The 26,936-nt window shown below is 42.7% G+C and overlaps 1 protein-coding gene across 3 annotated transcripts in view; it reads right to left on the bottom strand.

Annotated features, from left to right (window-relative positions):
- Positions 1–26,936, bottom strand: part of DOCK5 (dedicator of cytokinesis 5) — a 116,148-nt gene that overhangs the window by 25,696 nt on the left and 63,516 nt on the right. For 2 of the 3 annotated variants that reach the window (XM_051640884.1, XM_051640883.1), the window contains 26 exons: positions 26,385–26,425; positions 25,377–25,432; positions 24,442–24,538; positions 21,064–21,212; positions 20,113–20,248; positions 19,830–19,987; positions 19,064–19,145; positions 18,171–18,300; positions 17,433–17,505; positions 15,966–16,108; positions 15,202–15,327; positions 14,572–14,696; positions 13,906–14,004; positions 13,125–13,197; positions 12,180–12,283; positions 11,300–11,492; positions 10,225–10,322; positions 9,247–9,336; positions 8,097–8,197; positions 7,431–7,565; positions 6,618–6,729; positions 5,383–5,453; positions 4,323–4,429; positions 3,752–3,888; positions 2,979–3,074; positions 1,917–2,015 (listed from right to left, as the gene is read on the bottom strand). In XM_051640884.1, coding sequence (XP_051496844.1) covers positions 1,917–2,015; positions 2,979–3,074; positions 3,752–3,888; positions 4,323–4,429; positions 5,383–5,453; positions 6,618–6,729; positions 7,431–7,565; positions 8,097–8,197; positions 9,247–9,336; positions 10,225–10,322; positions 11,300–11,492; positions 12,180–12,283; positions 13,125–13,197; positions 13,906–14,004; positions 14,572–14,696; positions 15,202–15,327; positions 15,966–16,108; positions 17,433–17,505; positions 18,171–18,300; positions 19,064–19,145; positions 19,830–19,987; positions 20,113–20,248; positions 21,064–21,212; positions 24,442–24,538; positions 25,377–25,432; positions 26,385–26,425 — 2,831 coding nt within the window. Of the gene's footprint in view, positions 1–1,916; positions 2,016–2,978; positions 3,075–3,751; positions 3,889–4,322; positions 4,430–5,382; positions 5,454–6,617; positions 6,730–7,430; positions 7,566–8,096; positions 8,198–9,246; positions 9,337–10,224; positions 10,323–11,299; positions 11,493–12,179; positions 12,284–13,124; positions 13,198–13,905; positions 14,005–14,571; positions 14,697–15,201; positions 15,328–15,965; positions 16,109–17,432; positions 17,506–18,170; positions 18,301–19,063; positions 19,146–19,829; positions 19,988–20,112; positions 20,249–21,063; positions 21,213–24,441; positions 24,539–25,376; positions 25,433–26,384; positions 26,426–26,936 lie in introns of those variants that run through there. The other variant, XM_051640885.1, reaches the window with a different exon arrangement.

A 26,936-nucleotide genomic window follows, 5' to 3' on the forward strand; every position in this document is an offset into this window, starting at 1 on the left:
AAAAGAAGGGAATATGAAGAATATTGATTTCTACATTAAGGTCTCTACAGATATAAATGCTACTTATGAGCAGTTAAAGGGCATCTCTTCTCTACAAAGAAGAGGGACACAAGGTCACATGAGAAATCACCACCTTGCAAAGATCACCAGTAAAACCAGTATTCAGCTTGAGCTGAACAGCTTGCTCTGCAGAATTGGCAAGCAACACTGATGTGAGGAGAGAAAAGGGGATTTGGTGCTGCCTCAGTTAAAAATCCTTTGGGGATTATTAAATCCTGATGGAAAGATTTAGACTTGACATGGGGCACCCTGAAGATATAAATTAACTTATAATAGTGTTAAACCAAACAAGTAATGATGCAACACCAAGGCTGGAAATACCAAAGTAAACAAAAAACAACAATGAACAACAAAGACAAATAATCATTGCAGTAAAATAAAATGCAATGTTCTGTTGGTATTAACAACTGCTACACCACCACAAGTGTGGGTTTGCTTCTGTAGATTTAAGGACTTGTAAAAATGTTTCCGTAGAAGCTTTATGTATTCACACAGAAATACCAAAGAAATATTATCCTATTTGAGCCAGAACAAGACATCTTCAACTTGTAAGCTGAGCTTCAACCTGAAGCTTACATTACAGGAAAGCTTTCAAGCACCTCTTTAACCTTACCTTGATCTTAAGCTACAATATTCTCCTAGTCTACCTCTACTGCTTTTCAGGAAAAATAAAAAAAATCTGAACTGAGGCCCATCCAACATAAATTTGTTTCATTTCAGCCTTGAATCCACCTTTTTCCTAACTCAAACAGATTTGTCTTCCTAACACCCTTCTTCCTCAGGCAGTATTTCTACATAGCCCTGCTGAAAACCTTTTCACTCCTTTACTTGATGTAGAATTAATGAATCTACTCGATTTTCTTCCTTCACAAAAAAACCAACACTTAGGTAATATAAAAAAGCATTTCTAAAGCCAGATTAGTGCTCTCTGACAATGCCTTTCAGATGGAGAAGTGACAGGAATGTGTGTCTCCTGTAGGTGGCTATGTTGCTCAACAGATGGCAAGCAATTCCAACTGCTCAGAGAAACACATCACCTTGCCACCCAAAATTAATCTCAAACACTTTCATGTGGGTTTTGATCTGGCTTTTACAGAAGACCATAAATCCAGGCTCTTCCCCAGCCAGTATTAAAATAAGCAAGCACTCTTAAGTTGCAAAACAAGGAGTATGGGGACAAAAAAGCCAGAACAGTTATTGTGCCATTCTTCAGACTTGCATAAATACTACTTTTGGTTCTGACTTACTCTGAACAGTCTGCAGAAAAAATTCTGGACAGAGCTGTTTATTCTATGAGCCTCAAAATCCCACCCTGAAAAATCAAAACCTAATGTTTCACCTGGTTTCATACTGAAAGTCTTTGGGGCCATGAATTGTACCATGTTTTTAACATGGAAGGAACTATTTGCATTGCTGCCCACTAAAGTAAGACTAAAGCATTTAATTAAACCCTAGAGAGGAAGAAAGAATTAGAGAGAAGCAGATAAAGAGAAGAGGGTCACAAAGAGATACAGTGAGAGCAGAAGAGGGAAAATGCTTTTCATCTTGATTCACTCTTCTGGTTCCTGACTTTTTACTTGCACAGGCTTAAATATTCATTAAGCATGTTTTTACTCAATGCTACAAATGCTGCTTTCAGGCTCTACTGAGTCAGCAACACTCACTGTGGATCCCCAGCAGGGGTGATGTGGATACATCCCCAGTGACTGTGGCGTTAGGTGCCCACAAGTCATTGGGGTGCAGTGATGGATGCAGTATAATCACTCCAAACTGAGCACACTAACTTGAAATGACCTTTCAAAAGCAGAGTGCAATTCTTTATGGACTGAGTTAATCCCTCAGTCAGGCTGACTTACAATAATGTCCTGCCTGGTTTTGAAAGTATTGATGTAATGGCTGTAATGGAAATCATCCATCTGCCTCAGGATGGCTGTCATACAGGCCACAAAAATGCCCTGGAATAGGGAAAACAAAACATTGATTATTCTCCTGTATTAGACTGTAAGTTCCAAGTGTGGCAGATGCTTTCAGAGTTCTGCCTTACCAGATGGGAAGACTTCCTAAATTTCAACTATGCACTCTGAGGATAGCTTGCTTTCTCCCCAGAGATCACCGTTTGCAAAAAAAACCAAAACAAATAAACAAACAAAAACAACACAACTAAAAAAACCCCACACCCTCAGAACAATGGAACACATAGAACACATATGTAATTGAACCACTTAGTGAAATCCTAAGGGTCATTTCCAACCTAAATGATCCTATGATTTTCAAATTTACCATGGCCAACTGTAATTCTCATGGCTGACATACTGGTAATACCATTAACTTGACCTTAAAGTTAGAAAAAAAAAGGTATTGCTGTATCATAGAATCACAGGACGGTTTGGGTTGGAAGGGACCTGAAAGATCATCCAGATCCAACCCCCTGCATGGGCAGGGACACCTCCCACCAGCCCAGGCTGCTCCAAGCCCCATCCAACCTGCCCTTCAACACTGCCAGGGATGGGGCAGCCACAGCTTCCCTGGGCAGCCTGGGCCAGGCTCTCACCACCCTCACAGCCAAGAATTCCCTCCTGATCTCCAACCTCCATCTCCCTCTTCCAGTTTCAATCCATTCCCCCTTGCCCTCTCACTGCCTGCACTGAAACCACATTTGCTGCACATCAAAGCCAAAGGCACCTGATGTCACAGCCAGCTGTCACTCAGGTCAAACTGCTGCTGGAAGGGGACAATTTGTATCCTAAAACCTGGCCTCAGAACACCACCAAAAGCCACATTCTAGTGGCACAGAAGCCCTGCAGGAAATGGAAAGATGATTTCACAAACCACTGCTATGGATTGAAATCTCCCAGGAGAATCAATTTCACTACAGCAAATGGTGAAGTGATAAGTGCAGCAAGTAAAAAGGCTCTCACAATGTGTGGGGACTGTCTGCTCATCCCGATCACCGTGCGGTTTATTCTCCTGAGCAGGCGCTCCATGATCAGCTGGATGTGGACAGCAGTGGGCCCCTGGGAATAGGCAATAATGAAAATCTGAGACAATTCTTCATGGACAGTGCCCTACAAAGTGCTCCCCGTGAGGGAGAAGTGCCCTGATGGTGGTTAATTGTTATTACAGGATGCAAAAAAGTGGACTTAAAACACATGCGTGATCAATTCGGGCACTGTAGGTACAGGCTTGGTGGGGAGCTGGCAGGATTGATCTAAACCAGCTTCATTAGTTCATCCTGACACAGCTGAACCAAACAGCTTCTTCAGCTCCAACTATTATTTTCATTGCAACTTAGAATCAATTTCCATGATTAATGTGGCAAGTTACTGTATTATCCTGGCTGAATAACGATCGTTGCTCCTATTTCATTGCAGAGGAAACAAGAAAACAAATGCTTTCTTGACTTGCTCCAGATAAATCAACAAGCCACCAAAGTAGCTGGGTCCCTGGAAAGGAAAGCAATTGCTTTTTGTACTGCAGTGATAACAACTAATTCAACCTTTCATGGCTCTTTTTTTAGACACAGCTACTTCATGTGCAAAGAGACTCAAAGAACTACACAGCAAAGCAACACAATTTCTGTAAACATCAGAACTTCTCAGTTGTGTGAGGCACAAATTGAGCCCATTTCTTTGCTGTCACTTCTCAAAAGAAGAATTAACCTTCGTTTGCCCCCTGGACAGTTGATGCTCACCACATCTTTCCGATCCAGGACTTCAAGAACGTTGCTGAGCAGCTGTGAGCAGGCCTCGTGGTCAGGCTTGTTGGAGTTATCATCCAACTGGCCACTCAGCTGATCGATGAGCAGGGGCAGGAGAGCATCTCTGCATTCTGAAAAGTGAAGCACAGCACCACATCCTGGTGGTCTCAGCAAGTTCTTCAGCATTCAGTACACATGGACACCACACAGTAGCTTCCTGCTCATAACTGTCTTGGACACCAAAACATGCTTAAATCCCCTTGAGTTACCACCACCAGGCTGGAGTCATCAGTAACCTGCAATAATAAGCACTGCACCAAAGACACACATTCACCTTCTGCCTCTTTCTAAGAAAATCACCTGGCTCAGGATCCTACAGCAGTGGACAACGTATAAAGACTGAACAGCAACAACATTTCAGTTGTTCCATGGCAAGGAATATTTCTAAGGATGAATTTAACATTAGACTACCACTGATGGAATGGACACATGAACTTGAAAGCCATTTTATTTCTAAGGGTGCCCAGCCCCGCACAGAAGCCAGAGGTTGCAGTTTGTCACTTACCAGACTGCTTGAACAGATCACTCTCAACTATCTTGGTCATGCAGTTCAGCTTCTGTCGAACCAGCTGGTTGTCAGGAATACTCTGGATAAACTTGCTGAAGAGGACACTAGTGTGCAAAACACAAAGGAAGCAGCTGGTCAGCATTTTCACCCAACGCGATTCCATCCTGCACTTAAACTGTCCTGCCCCTGGGCAAGACCAGCAGTTCTGTCACTGTGTGGACAAGTTACCTGCAAGTGGTCTCCAAGTAAACTGCTGTGGAGCCCTAACTTAGTTTCAAGAAACTTAGGATTTTTAGTAAAACTGAGCAGTATTCACAAACTGCAAGCTTGAACTGCTTAAAATGAAGCTTGCATCCACAGACACAGCAGATATATCACAAAAGCTTATAAACAGACAACACTGTCCTCCTTCCAGTGCCAGCACAAGACAATCATACTTACTTTAATGCAAAATGAAAGCAGAATTCTGCAAAGCTTGAGCAGACCACTGCTGAAACTTGAAACACTGCAACATACAATGGCAAGAGTGTATCCTTCCAGATGCCCCTTTCATCAAGAGTGATGACTCATTTCAATCTGAGATTCCATTAAATTAAATTCCATGTACATTTGCTGTCTGTCTACTGCTTATGAGCAAATTATTTGTGTCAGAACAAGGAGGCAGGGTTGGAAGGTTCTGGGCAAAGCTATGAACACCAAAGAACAGAGATCCACAGTGCTGTGAATTCCCTGAATAAATCCAGGTTCTGTGCTCCTGCCTTTATCACACATTTTGGTTTACCAGAAGCAGTATTTAGTAATTGGTGGAAACTTGGACATTTCAACAAAATTTGGTTTTCAGTAAAATCTCCAAGTGCTTAAGAAAGAGCAGTTGAGATTCACAGATTCCCTTCAACTGAACTGATTTCCTTCAAAGCCCTGCAAGCACTTCCCCAAACACATGTGCAGTACATGCACCATCATGTCATCATCAGAGTGGCTGTCTTTAGGAAAGCTTCCAAAATTCTTCCCAGCAGACAAGCTGGGTCTGGAGGACAAACAAAGTTAAGGTGGTTACCTGAGCTCAACAGGGTCAAATACTAGTTTGACATCATTTATGATGCTTGGCAAATACTTTAAAGCTGCACCCTGCAAGAAAACAGAAAACAAGGACATGAAACACATGGAAAGTGAGCTAGACTAACTAGTTCATTCTAAAAGGGTGTAAAGTCTCACAATGCCTGTAGCTTACAGGACAAATCCAGTTTTTGTCAAGCTCAAATGTACAGACACCTGTAGAGAACTGGCTTAACATAAAAATTTATGTTATCCAAAGACCCTCCAGCAACCACACATCTGCAGAGCACAGTGGAAAAGGTGAAGGAGGAAGGATTTGCAGCCAAGTTCTTTCATTTTTGCAAACATCCTGCAGTTCCAGTGATTAATCTCCTTATAGCCTGACATGAAAAGCACTAGTCACTAAACCAGATTCAGTGTTCTGCACACTTCAGCATGTCCACATACATAGTAATAAGTTACCTAGGTTGCAGTCTGGCTTTCATAAACGTAGCATCCAGACAACAACGTGCAACAGGAACTAAAGGTCTCTCTGTGGTGTTCTGTGGCTGCTGCCAGCAGGTACTCTGACTGCATGAGAATCAAGGTTGGGCTTTAAATCACCCAACTGCTAATTAAAAGCTTAGAATCAGGCTTTCCTTCAAATTAAGGAAAGCATGTTGGCTAGAAGAACTGAAATAAAGCAAGCAACCTAGAGGCCTCACTGCCTTTAGCAGTGCAGCAGCCTCATTGCAGGCTGCTCTGCTCCTCCTCAGAGAGTAAGAAGGTTCATAATCCTGTTGACATGATAAAAATAAGGAAGTGTAAAATCTGAGATACATTTAGAAAGCATGTGTTTTTTCACTACTTTCATTCCCAGCATTAGACTGATTTTTGCAGCAACTTAACATTTCTATCTCCATCACCCTCAGCTTGGTGTTCCTGCTTGAAGTGTCTTCCACACTGCAGTACATTTCATCTTGGGTTTTTAGTTGTTCATCCTAGCAGGGGCTGAAGGGTTTTCAGCAAAGCCACAGCTCTCACCTTTATTTGATAAACTTTGGGGTTTAAATATTCCTTTCCTGCCACACACAGCTCCTTACAACAGACATTCAGAGGTGATGTGACTCATCCGGATGGGTTTTACGCGCATGGGAACTTGTCCCCTTTTCCTGTACCCTTCTCCCCTTCTCCCCCCTCCAATTGCATCAGTTGATGTAATAAAAGCCATCACCTCTCCCTGCAAGCCCTGCATACCTTGATCTTGACAGCCTCCTCGAGAGGCCGATCCATGAGGACGTTGAAGGAGAGGAACAGCTTCCGTATCGCGTCATTAAATGCATCCCCATCTTCACTTTTCCCATAAAACCTGCCAAGAACAGGAAGAGCTGGTCCTACACAGAAATCTAGGCTGACAGTATCATAGTAGCAGAAATCTGATTTTATCCTGGGGAACAACATCTTGATGCAAGCTCCTTCTACAAAGACACGAGTGTAAAAATGGCGACGGGGAGCCTGAATTCATTTCCTGCTGAAATCTGTTACAAGGGAAAAGCTGCACTTTTTAAACTGCCATTGCATCAAACTCTGCTTGGCTTGCAAGGATCAAACAGCTCCTTCTGTATTAAACAAGCAGAATGAACATGAGGAAAGGATTCCAAAGATTCACTATAAATCCTGAAAACATGTTTTGAGGCTATGGTAAAACCACGGTCATTGACCATGCCCTAAGTGGACAGCATGTCACCTTCACCTGACCCAGCAAATAACTGTGCATTTGTTTCTTAAAATGAGGAAGTTAATCCATGCTTTAATTTTTTTAATCAACACTAGGTTCCTTTTCAGCACTACCATAAGCTGCTTATAACATGCTACAGGTGACTAAAAATTCTCCTCTTGAAACGAGGTCCTTCCGTTTTCACTCAACTTACTTGCTCCAGCTGTAGACAGAGGCAGGAAGACACCCCTCTTAAATCAAGGACACGTTGAAAAACATCCCCTCCACTGCCTGGAAGTAACTCCACTGACTTGCAAAAGGAGACATAAGGATGGCAATGACCTTGGTCTCACCTCAGGTACAATATTCGTGACTGAACGATGAATCGGAACAGGTACTTCAAGGCTTTCAGAGCAGCAAACAGCAACTCTGTCTTGCTGGAGTCATCAGCATTTCCCACGTAGCAGTTCAGTACTTTGGTGAGTTTCCTTTGGAAAGAAAACAAGAGGGAGAATAAACACAGACATAGTTAAGTTTCTGTGTAAGCCCAGCTCCCTTATTCCAGAGAGAAACTACAATCTAATAAACAGATGACAGACAAGGGTCCTCCTCACAGCCTTCTGGAATCTTGGGTTTCATGGGATGTTACATTTTCATAACCAGTTTATGAATTCTCAGAAAAGTCTCTGCAAATTTGTCTGAAAGTTCCAGCTTCTTGATGTGCTTCCCCCCCCCCCCAAATGAAGTGCTGAGGAGGCTGGAAAACACATTACTACTAAAAGCAGGCTAACACCTTCTCCATGTGTGAGCATTCTCATGTGTAGAGCACAAGGTTCTTCTGAAGCAATTGGACAGAAGCTGCATAAACACCATCTCACAACAGAAACTTTTATAGGGTAAAAAAGAGAAATTACAGAGAATAGGCTGGAACACTCATCTGGTCTCTGCTGCTTTTATCAGGTAACTGTAGTTTCTCAGTCTGAATGCCAGCCTGGGGGTTTGTGGTTACCAGTACTTACACGTATGCCAGGGTTGCACTGAAGTGCTTGTAAATGTAAGTTTCAAGTACAGGGTTGAAATGCTGGAACTTGATGTCTCCAATCAAAGAAATAATAAATACCTGCCAAAAAGTCAAAAGGAAACACACGTACAGAGCTGCACAACCTCTAACTTGAGCATAACTCAGTCTCAGATGGCATGGCACTTATTTTGCTGGGTCATAAGTTTTGTTTGTTTTTCCAATAGCTTTAATGCTACAGAAAGTGCTGTTCATAAACACTGTGGTGTCTGCTCAGAGGGAAGGTAGCCCATGGCAGAATTTAGAAGGGAAGTCCTTGAGACAAAGGGAGTGGCTTCTCCAAGCTACAAAGGTGACAGAGGAAGTAGCACCAACACGTATGTGACACTGTCACAGCACAAGTTGAACAGGCACAGAGCTGCTGGTTTTCAAAGCTAAGAAATTTCACTTTCAAGCTTGAGATTCTGATCATCTACACTTGGAGCAAACACTCAGTCCTGTTACTGCCCTGACATGTATTAGAGCCAGGACATTCTGCCCCCCCCATACCCTCCTGGGGCCAGTTGGATACCTCTGACTTCACATGTCCTCCTGAACCATCAAGCCCATCCTTTGTTGATCAGCACGAAGCAACTGCTTTGTTACTGCACTGTACACCAAAGCCTTTCACACTCATCCTGTGCAGCCTCTCCAAAGATGCAGAAAACTCCTTGTGAAGGCTCCTCTTACAATCCTGTCAAGGTTCAGAGCAGCAGCCATCCCTACTGCCTAAGCACCAGGCTAGGATTTAGGGTTCATAAGTCCTGCTCCCACCACAGCCATAAATTCTCTACCATCATGACCCTGAACAAACCATTTCACTTTGTGCTTCCGACAAATATGGCTTTTATCTTCTGTGAATTGCCTTAATGGAAGGAGTTATCTGGAGAAATTACTATAAATTATGGAAATGTTTACTACTGCTCTCACTGTGATCACTGAAAAGCTCCATGTCTATCTCAGTCCTAGCTCCTGAAAATGCCTTCAGAACTGTTTAAATATGGTTTCTCAGAGCAAAATACCAATCCCTCACCTAAAGGAAGCACCAGGAACAGACTGAAAACGTGGCTGAAAAAAAATTTACTCTAAATCCACAGGAAAGACTCACTCACCAGTGCATCAAACACAAGGAAGTCATAGGTTTCATTTTCTGACATTTCCATCATGATGTTAAAAAGTGCATCAAGGGTGTCTTGCAAAAACTGGAGGGAGAAAAAAAAATATAGTGAAAAGATGACTTCTTCTGGAATCCTGCACAGGAACCTGCCCTTTTGGACCATTTTTCCAGCCTAGCCCAGTTGAACATGAAAGAACATTTAAAAAGGGATCTTAGCCCTGTGTTCATTCACTTGCTTGTCATGACCAACCCACTATTCTCCCTCAGTATAGCAGAGGATCTTTTCTTGTGAACTCTAAATAGCCCCACTTTCTTTTCTGTTACCTTTTTATCTAGCAAGAGATCAACTGAATAAATTTAATTTTGTCCTTATAGATTAAGGTTACACTGGGACAAATCAACGACATCCACTGTACTGAGGCATTTTACAAAGACTGGTGTGCAGAGCATTTACCTTTGTTGTTCATGACCTTGCACAACCCCAAAAGACCCACACCTGGAACCACAGGAAGTCTTACCTCCTAAATCCCTCAGCAGACCATTTTCTGTGGCACTTGCCCACATTTCAGATCTATTCCCTCTGGTACTCTGACTATGAGCTCTTTGGGCCTTCTCTGCACTTTGTTCCTACGTACCCAGCAAGTCCCATCCACAAAGGAGGCCCAGAGCCACTACTGAAAATTAACAGGCTTTGAATGTACCTTCTATTTCATAAGGATACAGGGAAAAACACAGTCACTGATATCTCCCCAGTCCTGGTGACAGCAACCTTCTGTAATCCTGGGAAATTCCACTAATGAGAGCTCTTGGAGCAAAGTAAATCTTTTGTTGTCCTGTTGCTCAGCAGCTAGAACAGCTCTCCTGGCCTACACAGAGAGCTTTGGGGTACAACACAATTTCAGCCCTCAAAGGTCCACATCAAGCACGTAGAGAAGTGTTTGCATAAGAAGGAGACTCAAATCTCTACACATACCTTCACTATTTCTCCTCCTTCCACCTCCATCAGCTTCCTCAGGTTGTGAGCTATGTTCTGCGAGTTAGAACGCCAGTTCAACAGACCCAGCAGGTCAACTAGCAAGGACAGAACAGCAGCAATTAGATTACACCACCACAACTGACTTACTGGCTGCAGAACAATACAAAACAAAGCCTAGAGGTTATTTTTAGACTTGGCTTACAAAGAAAAGTCACACTGATGTACAGAATATTACCTTGAGGTGGTCCTTTTGTCTTGGCAAGAAAGCTGAGTTTTGCTATAAATGGGAACCTGGGTGTAATTTGATGACACAAGGTGTTTGGTAGGCAATTTTGCAGGCTTCTCATTCACTCAAAAGAAGATCTCTCAAGCTAGGAATTTTATTAGAGTGCATGACTTTTCTTACTAATGGCTGTGTTTACTTTCGAGCAGCCTCTTGGAGATGGCAATTGCAGTTAAAATTGAAACCTCTTGTATAAATGACATTAAGCTGCAGTGCTATTTATCACAGTCTAAGACACTCCAGAACCTCAAGTGTAGTTACAAACTACAGATGAAGCTTTCAAAGGAGGCCAGCAGGTTTCACACAGATCTTCCATGTTAATGAAATATGTACATTATCTCTTTTCTGAAATGAAATTCATTTACTACCTTCAGATGTAAGAATACAGGTGAAACTACAGCCTGGACAGAGAGTGCAACAATCAGAAACAGAGCTTACATGCAGGAGGGCAGAAAGATGCAGGCAAGATAATTAACCTTAAACCTAAAGGATTCTGAACACACTTATACACTGTCACTCTTGAGTGCCTTTCCTTTACATGCCAACAAAGCTGTTACATTAAACATTGGCAGTTTGGATAAAATATTCATGTGACATGGTCTCTAGTGGCTTCGTCAAACTCTTTCTCCTGGCAACATGATCCTGGGATGGAGCTGCCCTTAACATGGAACAGCAAGATGAAAGCTTTTGCCCACACCTGCTGCAAACCAAACAATTTGCATTAAGAAAGTGCCCTCTTTCCTTCAAATCTGCAGCAGGATACCACCAGGCTGCTGATGCAAGACCTACCATTCTGGGTAAGTTTGGTGGAGCAGATCAAAGTGGCAATTTGGAAGCTGTCTTTTGTGCTGTCTTTAGTGGGTGTGAAGTTGCCTAGATGGTGCAGATTTTTCCCTGAGGGGGCCTCCTTCTCCTCCACCTCCGTTTTGGTACAAGGAAGAGTTAAATAGCTTTTAGCATCTTCCATTTTCTTGTTGTCACCCTGTTGGTTGAGCACAGCAAAGACAAGGGTTAGCTCACTCTCAGCACCCCTCATCTGGCCTCTTGCAGTTCTCATCTGCAGACACACTTCCACATAGTGACAGCCAGAGAGGGCTTTAAACACCTTCTCATGTCTACGGTTATTTACTCACATTGTCTGCTTGGGACTTAAACCTGAGGGACAGAAGTTGCCCATGCAGCCAAGGAACCAAGATCTTTTCAGGCTGATTCAAATCATGGAATCGAGGAGGGTTTTTTTCCTCCTCTCACAGTTTTCTATTGCAATGCATTCACTTTTTCCCCCTCACTGGGATTAATGGCACTGGCTCTCTCTTCCCATCACACATCAAACTTCCAAAGCAGGTGTCCCCAGGCCTGTTTGCTGTACACTGTCTAGGTGGATGATGTTAGAGGAAACATGCTCTGTACTGAGACATACAAGGATGTACCAGGTTTGTGTACTTGCAGGCAGAAAACCCATCAGTGAAAGCAGAACTGAGGGTGACTTATTTAAAAAAGAGAAAAAGAACAACAAACAAAACCCCACAGAATATTACTGTCCTGTTATCCTAGAAAAAATACTAAAAACCTCTGCAATTATGATGTTTACATTGCTAGGAAAAAAGTCTGCCAAGAGACTTGCTTTGATTAGTCAAACAAAAGTGGAGACTGCAAATGCCCAGGCTACCTTGTAAACAATCAAATTGTGTTTGCCATCTTGCAGTGTTGTTCCATCTGCATTCATCAACTTCACAAAGCCCATGCCAAAAGCTCTCTCAGACTTATCCCGAGCTGCAAACACAAAGAAAAACCTTTATTAGGAATTGTCTTATTAATGTCCATACTACCCCTAATGCAGCTCTGGATGTGTAGCTTCTTTCTTTAGTAGCATCACACCATGATCCAATGGAGTCAGCAAACTGTTGGGATCCATAGGAGAAAGAGCTCTCTCTCTTCCCTCCCCTCTCAAGGCTCTTAGTAGATATCTGCAACTACACAGAAAAATCCCCTCTCTGAAGCATCTCTTGTCACACAATTGTAGTGGTTAATTATGCTGCTATATAGACAGTTATAATTGTAGAGATATTTTAGTTGAGATCTTGCAAATCTGCTTGTGAAGTATGGATGTGCAAGTATGTCACTGCATCCCCCAGGTACCTTAAGAGAATTGTAATAGCCTTGCAAGGGCTTAGTCTCACATTATGAAACTTATTTCAGGGCTCTGAAGTAGCCTGATGAAACTTCTGGCTCAAACTTACTCATTAGCCTTTTGTTAACCCAATGAGTCATCTTCCTATAGGAAAGACCTTTATAAACCCTTTAGAATTTTGTGAAGGCCTTGAAGTAAGTTTGAAACAACACCACACACTGAGAAGCCAAGGCAGCAATAAGCATTAATAACTGTCTTCCAAGGTAGGAAACATGTTAGCCCCCAATTTCAGTTCTAGAACAAAACCATCATAAAACCTTTTTTAAGGCAGAAAAAGTTTGAATTATCTATCTTTCTTTGAGAGAAAATCCCCAACACTGGAAGGAAATAAAAATGCCAGCACTACACTTTTGTGAGTCCTCCGAAAATCAAAATGAGAGCAGGAAGAGGACAGTGCTCCTGCAGATCTCTGCTGGTACTTACATTCCTGGGATGAGCGATGACGGAACGTGAATCTCAGATGGCAACGACTGACTTCTTCTATTGCAATGGACACCTGCAACACCATGAAAAATGAGCACCAGCATCCTCTGTCTGCAGTCAAATTACAGGACATTCTGTTACTGATGGATCTACTGATTTTAAACTACAGAATCACAGGGTGGTTGGGGCTGGAAGGGAGCTCTGGAGATCAGCCAGTCCAACCATCTAGTAGAGCAGGATCCCCTAGAGCAGATCCCACAGGAACACAGCCAGGAGGGGCTGGAATGTCTCCAGGGATGGAGACTCCACAACCTCCCTGGGCAGCCTGTCCCAGGGCTCTGTCACCCTCAGAGTCAAGAAGGATTTTCTCCTCTTCAGGTCAAACCTCCTGTGCTCCAGTTTGTGCCCATGGCCCCTTGTCCTGTCCCTGGACACCCCTGAGCAGAGTCTGGTCCCCCCTCCTGCCACCCCCTGGAGATACTGATCAGCACTGAGGAGATCCCCCCTCAGGCTCCTCTTCTGCAGCTGAGCAGCCCCAGCTCTCCCAGCCTTTCCTCACAGGCAGATGCTCCATCCCCTCAGCATCTCAGTGCCCTGTGCTGGCCTCTCTCCAGCAGCTCCTTGTCCTTGAGGAACTGGGCAGCCCAGAACTGCTCAGTGCTTGAGGTGAAGTCTAACCAGGGCAGAGGGGGAGGAGAACCTCCCTCGACCTGCTGGCCACACTCTTCATAGTTCCATTTCCTACACAAAGGAAGCAAGACCATAAATGACACACTCCTACCTTAACAGTTTCATACCAGCAAGGTTGCTTGACTTGATAATAAACAACAGACTTATACTCAGAGACACCTTCATAACCAGCACCAGGATGGATGGCTTTCTTTGGACAAAAAGACAAAGGGTGGATGGGGAAAGAAAAGGTAAGGTCTTGAATGAAAGCAACAAGTATCTTGGGTCATAGAATCACAGAACAGTTTGGGTTGGAAGGGACCTGAAAGATCATCCAGATCCAACCCCCTGCATGGGCAGGGACACCTCCCACCAGCCCAGGTTGCTCCAAGCCCCAGCCAACCTGCCCTTCAACACTGCCAGGGATGGGGCAGCCACAGCTTCCCTGGGCAACCTGGGCCAGGGTCTCCCCACCCTCACACTCCAGAACTGCAGACATTTTCAGAGCACCTGACTGACAGAGTTACTCCCAGTCAGGAGATCTCAATGCATGTCACCTCTTTGAAAGTTTTACAGAATCTTTACAGATTTGCTCACATCTCTTATCAATGACAAAAAATAATTAGCAAGCATTCCAGTTTGGTCACTGAGATCACCTATAGTATCTCTTGTTCATTATCACAGTTCCTGCATACCACTGATAAATAAGATCCTCTGGCCCAGAGCTATCATCTAGCAAACACAGCAGCCTTGTGACCTCCTGCAAAGGCCATTGTACCTCTTGGAGATTTCCATCTTCATCATGTACAGACATGGTGACTTCTACATTCTTGGGAGTCTTCTTCTTCCCTTTGTCAAACTCCCCTTGGATCAGGGTGACATAGATATCATTTCGAACATCACCTAAAATTCATAAACCTGAATGAGTAGTTTTCCTCACAGTTTTACAGGTTGACAATTAACATTCCTGGATATCATGTCTTCTTCTTAGCCTTTACTGATACCAGCTAATTAACAACACCCAACAGCACATCATTTTGTCTTCACCTCAAATTACACAAAATCTTTTAAAAGGTACCATTCTCCTTTTTATAAACCTCTGTCTTCATGTAACTTTTTAATGCAATGAGCTCTACAGGGCAAAATGCACTGAGTGGATTAAGTGGAGCAGGGTCAAACCTGTATGCAATAAAGTTTTCTTCCAAGTAGCACACACACTCATTTTTTAATGTAAGAAAGGAAGCTTATGTTTTCACTTCTTTGACAAAAAAATAAGACTCTCTGGAAATGGCAAGAAAAATTAAAACAAGCTTCAGAGATCTTTCAAATCAATCTGTTTATAGCAGAAACTCTAGAATTTCAGCTGGCTCTTTCACTCCATGGAAGTGCAGAGACATACAGAGCTTACCAGGAAGGATTATCTCAGGGAATCCCATTTTCCGAGCCACAGCAGTTGATCTGTCTATAAGGTGGGAAAAATCCTTCTGAACCTGAGATAGGTCACCAGGAAGCAGCTTCAGGGAGACCCAAAGACCTAAGAAAGATAACACTTGTTTACTAAAAAAAGGGACAAACCCATGGAAGTCAAGCCTAGGCTTATCAGAGAACTGTTTCTTCATGTGATCCGTGCAACAATGCCTTAAATATCCCAAGCTGGTTCCCACTTGCCCAGTTCTCTATCTCCCCAGTGCTGAATAACACCTCAATGAGTAAGCAGATTCTCTGAAGTAAAATACAAACTTTGAGATTAAGCCACTAGTGTTACTGAGTAAAGGCCAGACACACAGGCAAGAGGAGAAGAATCCTGAATAGTGCTCTTTAAACCCACAGGATTTTAGCATATACCATCAGCCATGTTCACTTAAAAGTATTTTATGTCTGTAAAGACAGTTTTACCTTAAATACATTACATTACCAGCCAGTAAGTCATCAGCTAGAGAAACTTTCTGTGCAATTAAGAACAGCTCCTGAGACTGTCTGGGGTTTTTTTTAGCTGCCAGGGTGCTGGGATGACAATCACTAGAGACCATCCCTTTGGCTCAGGGCAGGTAGCAGAATCCAGCAGAGCCTGGATCTCTGGACTTTCCCAAGCCATTTCTCTTCCTTTGTAAGCACAGGGAACCCTCCCCTGCACCAGGTTTTTTCCATCAGCTCCTGGCCCAAGTGCTGTACCTTGCCCTTTATGATTCACTTCCTTTGCAGCAATGACTTTGTTGAAGACAGAAGTGAGGGGCTCATTTTCTCCGATCACATGGGAAGTTATCAGTGGGGACATGATGAGCTGTCGCTGCCTGATGTATGTTTCCATGGCAATCCTGAGAAGAACAACAAGAGAGGCAGGGAAGCAGACAGGCCAACATCAAACACGTGCTCTGCAAGAGGAGGGCTGGCCAACAGCTGACTGTTTTCCAAAGAAATACTTTTTGTAAAAAAGATTCCATGGGAATCATTGGGTTTTTTTTTTTCTTCTTCACCTCCACAAACCCCATGGAAATAAATTTAAACTCTCATATTAGGAAATACATCACAGTGTTAGCTCAGGCTTAGGGTAAGTAACACTGTCCTAGAAAATCCCTGACTACATTTATATCATAGAATCATGGAATAGGGAAGGTTGGAAGGGACCTTGAAGATGATCAGGATCCAACCCCCTGCATGGGCAGGGACACCTCCCACCAGCCCAGGCTGCTCCAAGCCCCATCCAACCTGCCCTTCAACACTGCCAGGGATGGGGCAGCCACAGCTTCCCTGGGCAACCTGGGCCAGGATCTCACCACCCTCATGGTGAAGAATTTCTTCCTAGTATCCAACCTAAATCTCCCCTCTTTCAGTTAAAAACCATTACGTTATTCTGCAAAGGAAATTACATCTTTTTTTTGCAGCCTTTCAAGCCCTGAAAGAGTAGGGGGAAAAAAACCACAACAACAAAACCCACACAATCTCCCCTGAAAAGACCTTAAAATAACATACAGCCACACCAAATGGACTGCTCTATTTAAGACTATCACAACATGGCTCAGCCCACCCAAACAAGCTTTATTTTGGTTTCTGTGATGAGCTGAAAAATGAACAGAGAGCAGCCAGAACACACCAGTCTAATTAGCAATGCAGAAATGGAAAATACATTGGGTCTTGAATTTCTTTCCCAGAAAGAGGGAGAAATCCCTTTCCTGTTGTCCTCTGACCCACCCTTACAAACTAATCTGAAAAGTTAGGAGGCAGACAATAGAGAGAGCACTGGAGAGCAGTGACAAAGAATTGTGTTCTTCATGCTCAGGTGATTCTGAAAATCCTCCCTTTCAACCTCTTCATAGTTGTGAAGGTCACATCCCCCAGACCCCACGTCATCATTTTGCACCATGTTCTTCTTTCTTGATCTGGGGACCCAGCAATTTCAGCTGCATTGCCAAAACTCCCTGAGCAATTCAGCCTATCATAGAGACATGTAAACCAAGGAGAACAAAGGCTTCAGAGGACTGACAAAAATCTCTTCCTTCAAAGAGCTGACTACTGCCATCAGCTAATCTATTTGTAGATACCTTGGTACCCTGCCAGGCTCCCATACCAATTTGTCCTTCTCCAAAGGACAACTCTTTAAACAAGCCAGATATGTGATGAACTCTGACATCCAGTACTTACTGCTGAAATGGAATAAAATGTTGCTTTTCCTCATCGTCCACCTTTCCATGTATGATATCAGTTATGTCCATCACTGCAACAACACAAGTTCATCACAAAGTTTTGCCAAGTTGCTAAAGAATACAGAGAGAGCTTTCCCCAAGCAGAATGGAAACAACACTTGCTTATTTTGGGCCAGGGCCACTCACGACAGCAACAGAGAGCACCACTCTCATCCTAACTTTTTAAAAGGTGCCTTTTCATTGATATTTATGTCAACCTATGGAAGTGAATGTGAATAAATAAAAAGTAGATGGGGCTTGGGCATTTCAAGGCAAAGAAATGACACTTAAAGATTTCAAATGCTGATTATTTTGAAGTTGTTTTCAACCATAAATTTCAAGCAAGTCTCTTCACAAGAGATCCCAGGAATTGAATCTCACATTCATCAAGTCTCCTTTAAAAACTCCAGGTTTATCCCATCAGTCCTGAGGAACAAATCCCTCTTTGACAAAGATCTGAAAAGTCTCTAGCACTGCTGGCAGGGGTGACAAACCAAGATCTGAATAGAAACAGTATTTCATCTTTACCTGCAATTTTCATTAGCAAGTCTCACAGGGGTATCAGCACCTCCACTGTGAAGGCAGATGCTGACCCTAAAAGGCCAGGAGGCTTTGCTGACGTGTCCTTCCCAATTCCCAGCCCACTGGTGCAGCCACTGGGCTGTGCTACTTTCTCCACTGATGGAATTTCTCATACCTGCCACACCAAAGGGCCTCCGGAGTCCACAGGTGTGTTTCTTCCCATCCTTCAGCTCCATGTGCCCCACCCTCACAATCTGACACACCAAGCTGATTTTTGGTCTGATCAAGTCAGAACTGCTTAAATCCTAGAAATTATTTAAAAGACAATTATATCAATCTGCTTTATGCATGGAAGAGAACAAACCAAAGAGAATCAGACTGTTCTATTAGATTATACACACATATAAATGGAAATATTTTTTAGAAGTTAAACCTGCTCCCTGTGAGCCCCAAGGGGAAAAAAAACACTACAAAACCATTAGCAGTTTGCACACAGCAATTTCTAAACATCTCACTACTCTTTCATAACACAGCCCAGCAACAGGACTATAAGAAGAGCAAATGATATTAATTACTAAATTACTAGAGCCTGATGACCAGGCAGTCAGTTTGTGCCATCTTTGCTGCTTGTCAGAAGTTATTCCATTCATGTGCAATTCTTCCATTAACATCTTGTTGCAAATAAACTCCAACACAGAAAAGGATCAGGAAAGCAATGAACTAGAAAACCAACACTATGATTTCCAGCCTAGATTTCTGGTATAGTTGGGCTCCAACAGAGATGTGCTTAATAGGATTTTCAGAAGTTCATGGGTGGGCAACATCTACTGACAGTGCTACTGCAAAATAATACACCTTTACTTCTGCTTTGGACTGACATACATCAAACCTTGTCAGTAACATTCCTCTGAGGCTGCCTATCACACCTTAGGTGTCCATGAAAATATCTCAGCTTGCCACATGTGACCCCTCCCTGCTGCATGGGAAGAAGGGAAGGGAGAAAGAACCCAAAACTCAGCTGCCTGCTGCATGGGGAAGAATTTCAAGGATTTAAATACAAGAACTTACAGTAAAGACTGCCTGAAGGTTATTTAGTTTCTCAATTTCTTTAGGCATCCCATTACTGCCCCAACGAACCAGGTAATTTTCACTGTAAATAAAGGAAGAAACATTTTTTTTAATACATCAACACTTGACATTCCCATTACCTGGCAAAAGCTCAACAGCACTTTGATCTTTTTAGGAATATTTGAAACCTTCTGCCAAAATCTTCTATCCTAGAGTGATTCTGAAGTGACTCATCTCAGAGAAGGGAGGCATGATGTGAAGGAGTCCTCTGAGTTGCTTCCCTACAGAACTCAGAGTTCATCTCCACACCTGATAACTTCACTGGTGGAGACAGAGGGTGCCTGACACACACAAGCTTCTTTCATAAAGTTCTTCATATCTTCTCCTAGCAGTACATGATGCCCAACTTTTAAGTGTGAACTTGCACTCACTTGGCAGCAAACATCATGCATATACATGATTTAATGGGAAGTAAAATTAGTCAAATGTATGAAGTCGAGTGACAATAGTAGGGAAAATTAAGAACATAAAAAGACAATGTGAGATTTTGACTAGTGTATCACAGAAATGCCCAGCTTTAAAAAGGGGAATGCATGAGCCCAGAACCTAGACTTCCTATCTCATCTGAAGTGAAATAACCCCCTTCCAAATCACTACCAAGCAGAACTGAAAAAATTATTTGCTGGCTCTTTCTGACCTCAGCTGCTGCCTTCAGAATGAACACTGTGATGACAACATTGCTTATGCATCTACAAAAAAGCCCCACCTGATGAATTTGGAGAGATCAGGATCATAGAGGCTCATTAACAGCTCTGCATCTTCTCCAATATTGCAAACAAAATTCTTGAAGTTTACATACAGGCTGTATGTATGTGTTGTGTTGAATATTGGCTGCCCTCGGAGGTCCAGGTTCTGCTGCAGGGACTGCAAAGAAGGAAAATTTAGTTTTGCTGCCAAAGTAGCACAAAATCCTTAAAAGCATTGAAGAAATACAGTATTATTGGGTACTAGTTACTTGCAGAGGACAAAGCCAGCAACAAGAGGTCTACCTTCTCCTCCTGGATCCTTTCATCAATCCTTTTCGATGCAGTTTCATGGGCCTTGAAGAGTGAGATTGTGCTGGTTTCATCTGGGTCCAAGATGTTCCCATTGTCATCTCGCACAACCAGGTCCAGTCCCAGGATCCTGAAGAGCAGGCAAGTCAGAAGGCAAAAGAAATTGCACAATATGCAAGAAGCAAAGGTCACTTAAGGAACACAAACCCCAGATCAAACTGACCTGCACTAGGCAGCCAATGCACATCAACTCCATTTCCTGTTTTCCTGTCTCAAAATACTTATCCCCCTTTTACCATTAAAGGGAAAAATCATTAGCCAGGCAACTTAATTCTAAGATGACATCTCCTTTGTCCTTGCTTAAAGGTATTTTTAAAAAAAAACCACAGTATATCTACTAGGCTTCTGGATTAAGTCTGATTATTATTCTTTGCCATAAGCTTTCTTTTTAATTGACTTATTTGACCTGAATCAAGTCTGACAGGCAGATAAATGAGTTCTGGAGACAATCCCTGCTCTGTACAGACCAATGAAAGGTGGAGTTCTGGTGGCCCACAGAATTGTATTACTCAGTGGCTGATAAAGCAGTTTATTTCATCAGCAGCATCCAAATCCTGGCTCCAGCTAGCCAGGCATAAATTGTGCTCCATGGGAAATGGCACCACATGCCAGGATTTATGCAGAATTAAGACAGGTGAGGTTTCCTGCCAACTCAAAGAGACTGATGGCATATGAAGAACCAACTGCTACATGCCCACCTGCCAAGCTAATTACATTGTGATGGGGACTGAAAGCTGCAATTAACCCATTTCCAAGGAAAACTCTAAACCTAATTCAGTGTTCCCCTCGTGTGGTCATTTACACCATTTGTATTCAGAGCCATCTAGAGCCTTTTGCTGGGATTTGGAAGTCTCCCCTGCCCTCAAGACATAGTTTGGAGCGTACCTGTTGCCATAGTCAATCTTGGCAGTGACTTTCTTCTTGAGCTCAGCCAGCTCATCTTTGGGAAGGGTTCCAGACAGGATCTGTGACCTCCATTCTATCAGGCTGTAGGTCATCTGCTGGACATGCCGGAACTGTGTCGTCTTGTTATCCTGCAGGGGGGAGGGACAGTTTTAATGGAGTGACCTGAAAACAATGAGCTCACTAAGCCTTCAGAAGTGTGCTCAGTTGAATCTATCATACAAGTTGTATTCAACTAAAAATAGGAGAAACAAGCACTATGTGACACTACAAGATTAGATCCATGGAACAAACTTTCCAGTCCTTTGCGCTGCCAAGGTTTAAGTGTCTCAAGATTTGGGGGCTTCATTTCCTCACAACAGCATTTCAGAAAGACCTCACTGACAAAAAAATAGACCTCAGGTGTTTTCCAGCTCTTCAAAACTGCTAGGATGGCTGCTTTTTATATACAGGACAGAGAGATGATATTAAATGACCGTAATTGTGTTTCAGTAGATAGAGAAAGGAATACCAATAGACAAATGCTCTTTCTCCCTAACCCTGCCACTCAATGTGTGACAAACCTAGAATCACTTCTTGTGCACATTCCCCATTTGTTTTGCCTATTTAGATTGTAAGACTCCAGGGCAAAAAAAAAACCCAACAACTTTATTTGCTTTTAAGTCTAAAAGTCACACCAAAACAAACAAAAATGACAGATGACCAACACTGAAGCTCTGTGGAAACACACTAATCTCTCTGGCTGATGTTTGTCAGCAAATCAGGCTGAAGATGATCTTCAGAGCACTCATTTGTGTTTACATTTGTACAGAACTTGACGCAATGCAGTCTTGACTCATCCCACACTTCTAAGCACTGCTCCAGCAGTAGTTGCTCAGAACCTGCCATGCCAGAGGTTGTCCAAAATGTAATAACAAGATCACATGTCTGGATTCCCAGGCCCCACCTCCCCAGGCTACCCAGGTACTGGCTCGTGACTGCTGCAGTCACTGCATTTTCATCTTTTGCTATGAATCCAGCACCTGTAATTATAAAGCACTGACTGAACAGGACACCAAAACCTGCTTTGTGAAGAGCTTCCTCCTGCCATTTCTACTGTTATCTTCAGTTAAAGAACATGCTATTTACTGGTTCCACCCTCATACAATTAGTCAGGTGCCTAGAAACCTCTTCCTTACAGTTTCAGGCTCCAAGGCTGGCTCTGTAATTAAAAGATGGCTAACTATGTGGTAACCTATCATATCCCTAGCAGTATGTGCTCAGCTAAAGCAATTAAGCCTTTTGAAGTGTCAGCTAAACCATTTATACCATTCAAAAGGGAACTCACCCTTTCTTCACCACTGCACAGTGAGCCAGTTACCAGGATGATTCTGACTGGCACTGGGTGCTCAACTGCAGCTCATTTTCAAAGGACATTAAACTTTCATCTACTGGGACAAAGTTTATGGTCATGCAGTTCCAAAATGACTGTTAAGTGTTTTTTGACTACCTCTCACCCAACCACTAGTGGGAAATGGCTGGTGGCATTTTGCTGGTCCATTCAGCTGCTGATGAGAACCAGTTCTCTGTACCAGAGCTATTAATGTTGAACTGAACCCAAACTGCTCCCACACAGCAGAACAAGGAACTCATTTCAATTAGTTCCCCATTCTAGTCTCTACAAAAAACATGAATGATATAAATACTCATAATTTGCCCCCTAAGGACAAATCCAAAAGGGAGTTATATACAGCCATCTTCCTGTCAATTTGGGGAAACGTGAAGGGGCTGACAGAGGTGAGGTTAAGTCTTTAGTTTCTATAGGGAAAATATTAGAGACATATTGAGTAAACAAAGAAAAAAAGTGTGTTTTTATTAATTTGAAAGAGAAGGCAACCTGTGTTAACTTTCAGGGAAATATACAGCAGATCTCAGTTTGACAGTTAGCTAGAGCTGGGCCATCTCTGCAGCTGTTTGCATGAGCTAAATCCTGAATGAACTAAATGAACTAAACAGTTTTAAATTCTCACCCTTTTTTTAATCTTTATTTTGCAGTGAAGATGAACCCACTGGTGCAATGCTTGCTGAACACCACACAAAGATCTGAAATTAAATGCTGCTGAAGACAAAAATCCCCTGTATTTCCTTTTTCTCCTCAAGTACCTCCTTCAGCTTTTTTTTTTCTTTTTATATGGACTGCAGGGGAAAATAAAATCAACTCTAATCCATTTGAAACCACAACATTTTCCAAGACTATTTTAAGACTTATATTGGTTAAGCACAGGAACACGAAAAATTTCTGCTCTTAAAAAAAAAGATTGAGGCTAGGATCCCAAAATTATTCAGAAAAAAAAAAAAGCCAGGAACAAAACCCTCTTTTCACACAGTAATATCGTCACACATGCAGCTTCTCATTATATTAAGAAGGTGGAACAAATTCTTGTGGTTCACAAACAAAATGTACTTGTGGCCTGGTGAAATTTTCACTAGGAAAGCTTGCTCTGGGTAAAGGGAATGGTTAGAGCTCATTCAAAACCATTCTCTCATCTTAGTCTCTGAGCACACACTACAGAGGCTGAAGAAAAACCAAGTGTGTTTCTCTTTAATGTGCCTTAATCATCACCTTCAAAGGAAGGCAATTCACTGTGAGCTCCAGTTGTGTTTCTCTGAACAAGGATGCACTCACCTCAGCAAAATCCATGCATTACCTTGGCTTCTAACTTTCCTGAAGTGACTATGATACGGTCAGGCTACCAAACAGATTTAGCAGTCTCTCCCCTGCCCTACTGAGAACTAAATATACTGGGTGACTTCTAACAAGTCAAATCTTCCCCACCACACATGGCCCTGATTCTCTTCCTGTCCTTTGTCTATCTTGCCTGTCTAAGCTGTAGGTGGGTGAGGATCAACCATTCTGTTAAGTACCTACAATGCTTGTAGGAAAAGAGTTCACACTTGCTACAGGCTCTGTTAAAACACCACCATGGTTTGTCACACAAACGGAGGTATCTTGCCCTCATACAGGACAGACATGACAGGCAGAGCAGGAACCCTTCTTCCACCGGAGAGCTGTGACTCACACCCAGCCTCAAGCAGCTGACACGATGCTGAGTGTGAGCTGTGCCAGTCAATGCTTCCTCAGTGCTGTGTCATCACACAGTTATCCAAGCACAGCCAGCACAGCAGCTCTCTCCGTGATCAAACACCCTGCTCAGTGGGGAGCAGAACATTTTCATCCTCTCTTAAACCGCTTGGACAATAATGACAGTTTTACAATTCTGTACAACGTCCCACTCGTAGTCTTCAAGTGCCCTGCAAAAAGCCCAGACTCATCTCATCTGAGGTCATGTAATAAAATACCAACCACTGAAGAAAACTCACCACATATAATTTGTGCCAGATAACTGCCCACTCTCTCAGGGTAGAGGTGAGTTCTTGTCCAAGGGGCAATTCACTTGGAATCACTGTTTCATGTTGTCTGGAGGGAAAAAAACAGGAGAAAACAGAAAAATGGTGTCACACTCCAGATTAAAACTTAGTGGTAAAACAGCCTGTTTTGATAAGTATGTAAGTGAAAGTTTTGGAGGGCCTGATATTCACTCAATTCACTCCCACACAATGCCAAGACTCTTAAGTTGTTCAATGTGTTCTTCAACACATACATGCACATTCATTGTTCATTTTTAATGTAAACATGTTTCAAGTTTCCTTCGGCCTTGCTCTTCTCAATGGATCCATTCCAGAAACATGCTAAATAGACAGAAATTAAGTCTAGAAGAATCACCACTTGCAATGGTAACGTGACCACAGCTATTAAAGAAAGTACTTTCTAAAGTCTCTTCCTTTGCATCTGCTACTTTCCTCTCACTAGAATGATCACAGAATCAGCTCTTAGAATCAAATGAGGAGTCATTTCCTTAAATATTTTCCAAGACAGGAAGGAATCCACACTCCTGCTGACAACTTGGCTGTGAGCAGGAGTGTGTTATGATTTGCAGAGTCCCCAGAGGAGCTCAATGTAGTCTGACTAACCTGCCTCACTACTAACTTGTCTAACAGAGCCTTTTTATTTTTCCACATAGTATTCTCCTGCACCTACGTTCACAACTGCTTTGTTATGTACAATGCTCTGAAAAAAAACAACACAGGAATTATACAGCTCTGCAAGTCCAGCCCAGGTGGTATGCCCAGCTGCACACACAGAATGGTAGCATTCATTTCAACCACCACTAAGTTGTTTGCTTGGTTGTTTTAAAATGAAACAGCATTCCATTGTTTTTGCTACCAAAAGTACACTTCAAGAAGCACCGACCTACCCGCGGTCCTTCACGATTGCATCTTTTAAATGGATATATGTTTCTGGGAAAATGCCCTAAAAATAAATACAGAAACAAAATCAGTAAATCACATCATAGGGTATGACCTGACAGAAAATGAATTTAACAGAAAGCAGGGAAAAGGGGTAAGAGCAGGACCAGCAGAATAGGAACTGTGACTGATGTTTCCTGGGTCACCAGTCCAGGTACCAGAGGAAAAAAGGCAGTAAGAGCAGCATCAGGGGGCAAGCTGGAGCACTGTGTTTGACATGAACTTTCACTGTAATGACACACCTTCCTGTGTGAAATGCTATGAGACTCTTGCAAACAGTTACACTTATTTGCCCTTGCTACAAAATATCCTTGGAGTCACTTGTCAAGTGGCCCTGGACCTGTGACTCTCCAGAAACGCTCCCAACACATGACACCACTTGTAGGAATTCATCAGCCTTTTTTTTTTTTTAGGGAAAACCTGCTGCAATCCTATCTTTTTATTCCCCTTTACACCTGAAAAATGGGGACTGTGAAGGATGTCACCACATGAGAGGTGCCAGAATTCCTATGGGAAACCAGATTCCCATGCAGTTTTTCAGCCTGGCTTCACAAACCTCGAGAACTTCGGCCGAGATCCACGCACGCATAATTACTGGAATATTTTCCAAGTCAAAGCAAAACCTCTAATCTTACCATCACAGGTAACATGTAACCATGACATGTAGCAGGTCCAGGAGCATAATAATAAAGCAATAAGCCAGTGTATGCAACAGTCAGTTTTGCCAAGCTCAAAACTACATTACGCAGGCTTACAATGGAGGAGCACCCAGTTCGTGGCTCTGAAACATTTAGCTCAAGGGCATTTATTTCTATCACTAAAAGGGACATATTGATGAGGAGACCTGCACGTTATCATGACAAATAATGCAGCAGAAGCACAGGACATTACAGCACTGGATGGGATCTGGCAAGGTGTGAAATAAAAATGAGAGGTACTGAAAAGTGAGGTCATACCTTCTTAGATTTATTTCGGAGCGTGTATCCTCGGTACCAGCCTGGCAAAGAGAAACAAAAATATTTAGATTTCCTTTCTCCTCTCTGCAGCCACTAAATACACATTGTCACTCTCATCACAATTCTACAACATAAATCTATTGATCTTGCTCATTTGAGATCTCCTATTGTGAAGACACCCCTGCTGTTTGTAGGAGGCTTGGCTCCTAAGAGTTGGGCAGAAGTGTGTTCCTTGCTATCATCAACTGACCCCCTCACTTCTACTCTGCATATTCATTTGGGTGGCACTGGGGGGGGGGGGGCTCAATGGCAAAGATACACATTTTGAAAGTGAAAATCCCTATTTCATAAAGCTTACAAGTTCTATACACAGCACAGAACTACTGCAGTAATTAATTAACAGGCGAGGCAGAGAGACACAGACATGCACACACAACTCCCAGCCCAAGGCCATACAGCAAAGAGAAATACATTCAAGTGTTCCAAGTCCAGCTCCACTCCATGCCTTTAAAATCTTTTCATCTAAATCATATTGCAGGTTGTGCTTGAGTT

Source organism: Apus apus, chromosome 26 (genome assembly GCF_020740795.1).
Source record: "Apus apus isolate bApuApu2 chromosome 26, bApuApu2.pri.cur, whole genome shotgun sequence".
In the NCBI taxonomy this organism is placed as follows: Eukaryota; Metazoa; Chordata; class Aves; order Apodiformes; family Apodidae; genus Apus; species Apus apus.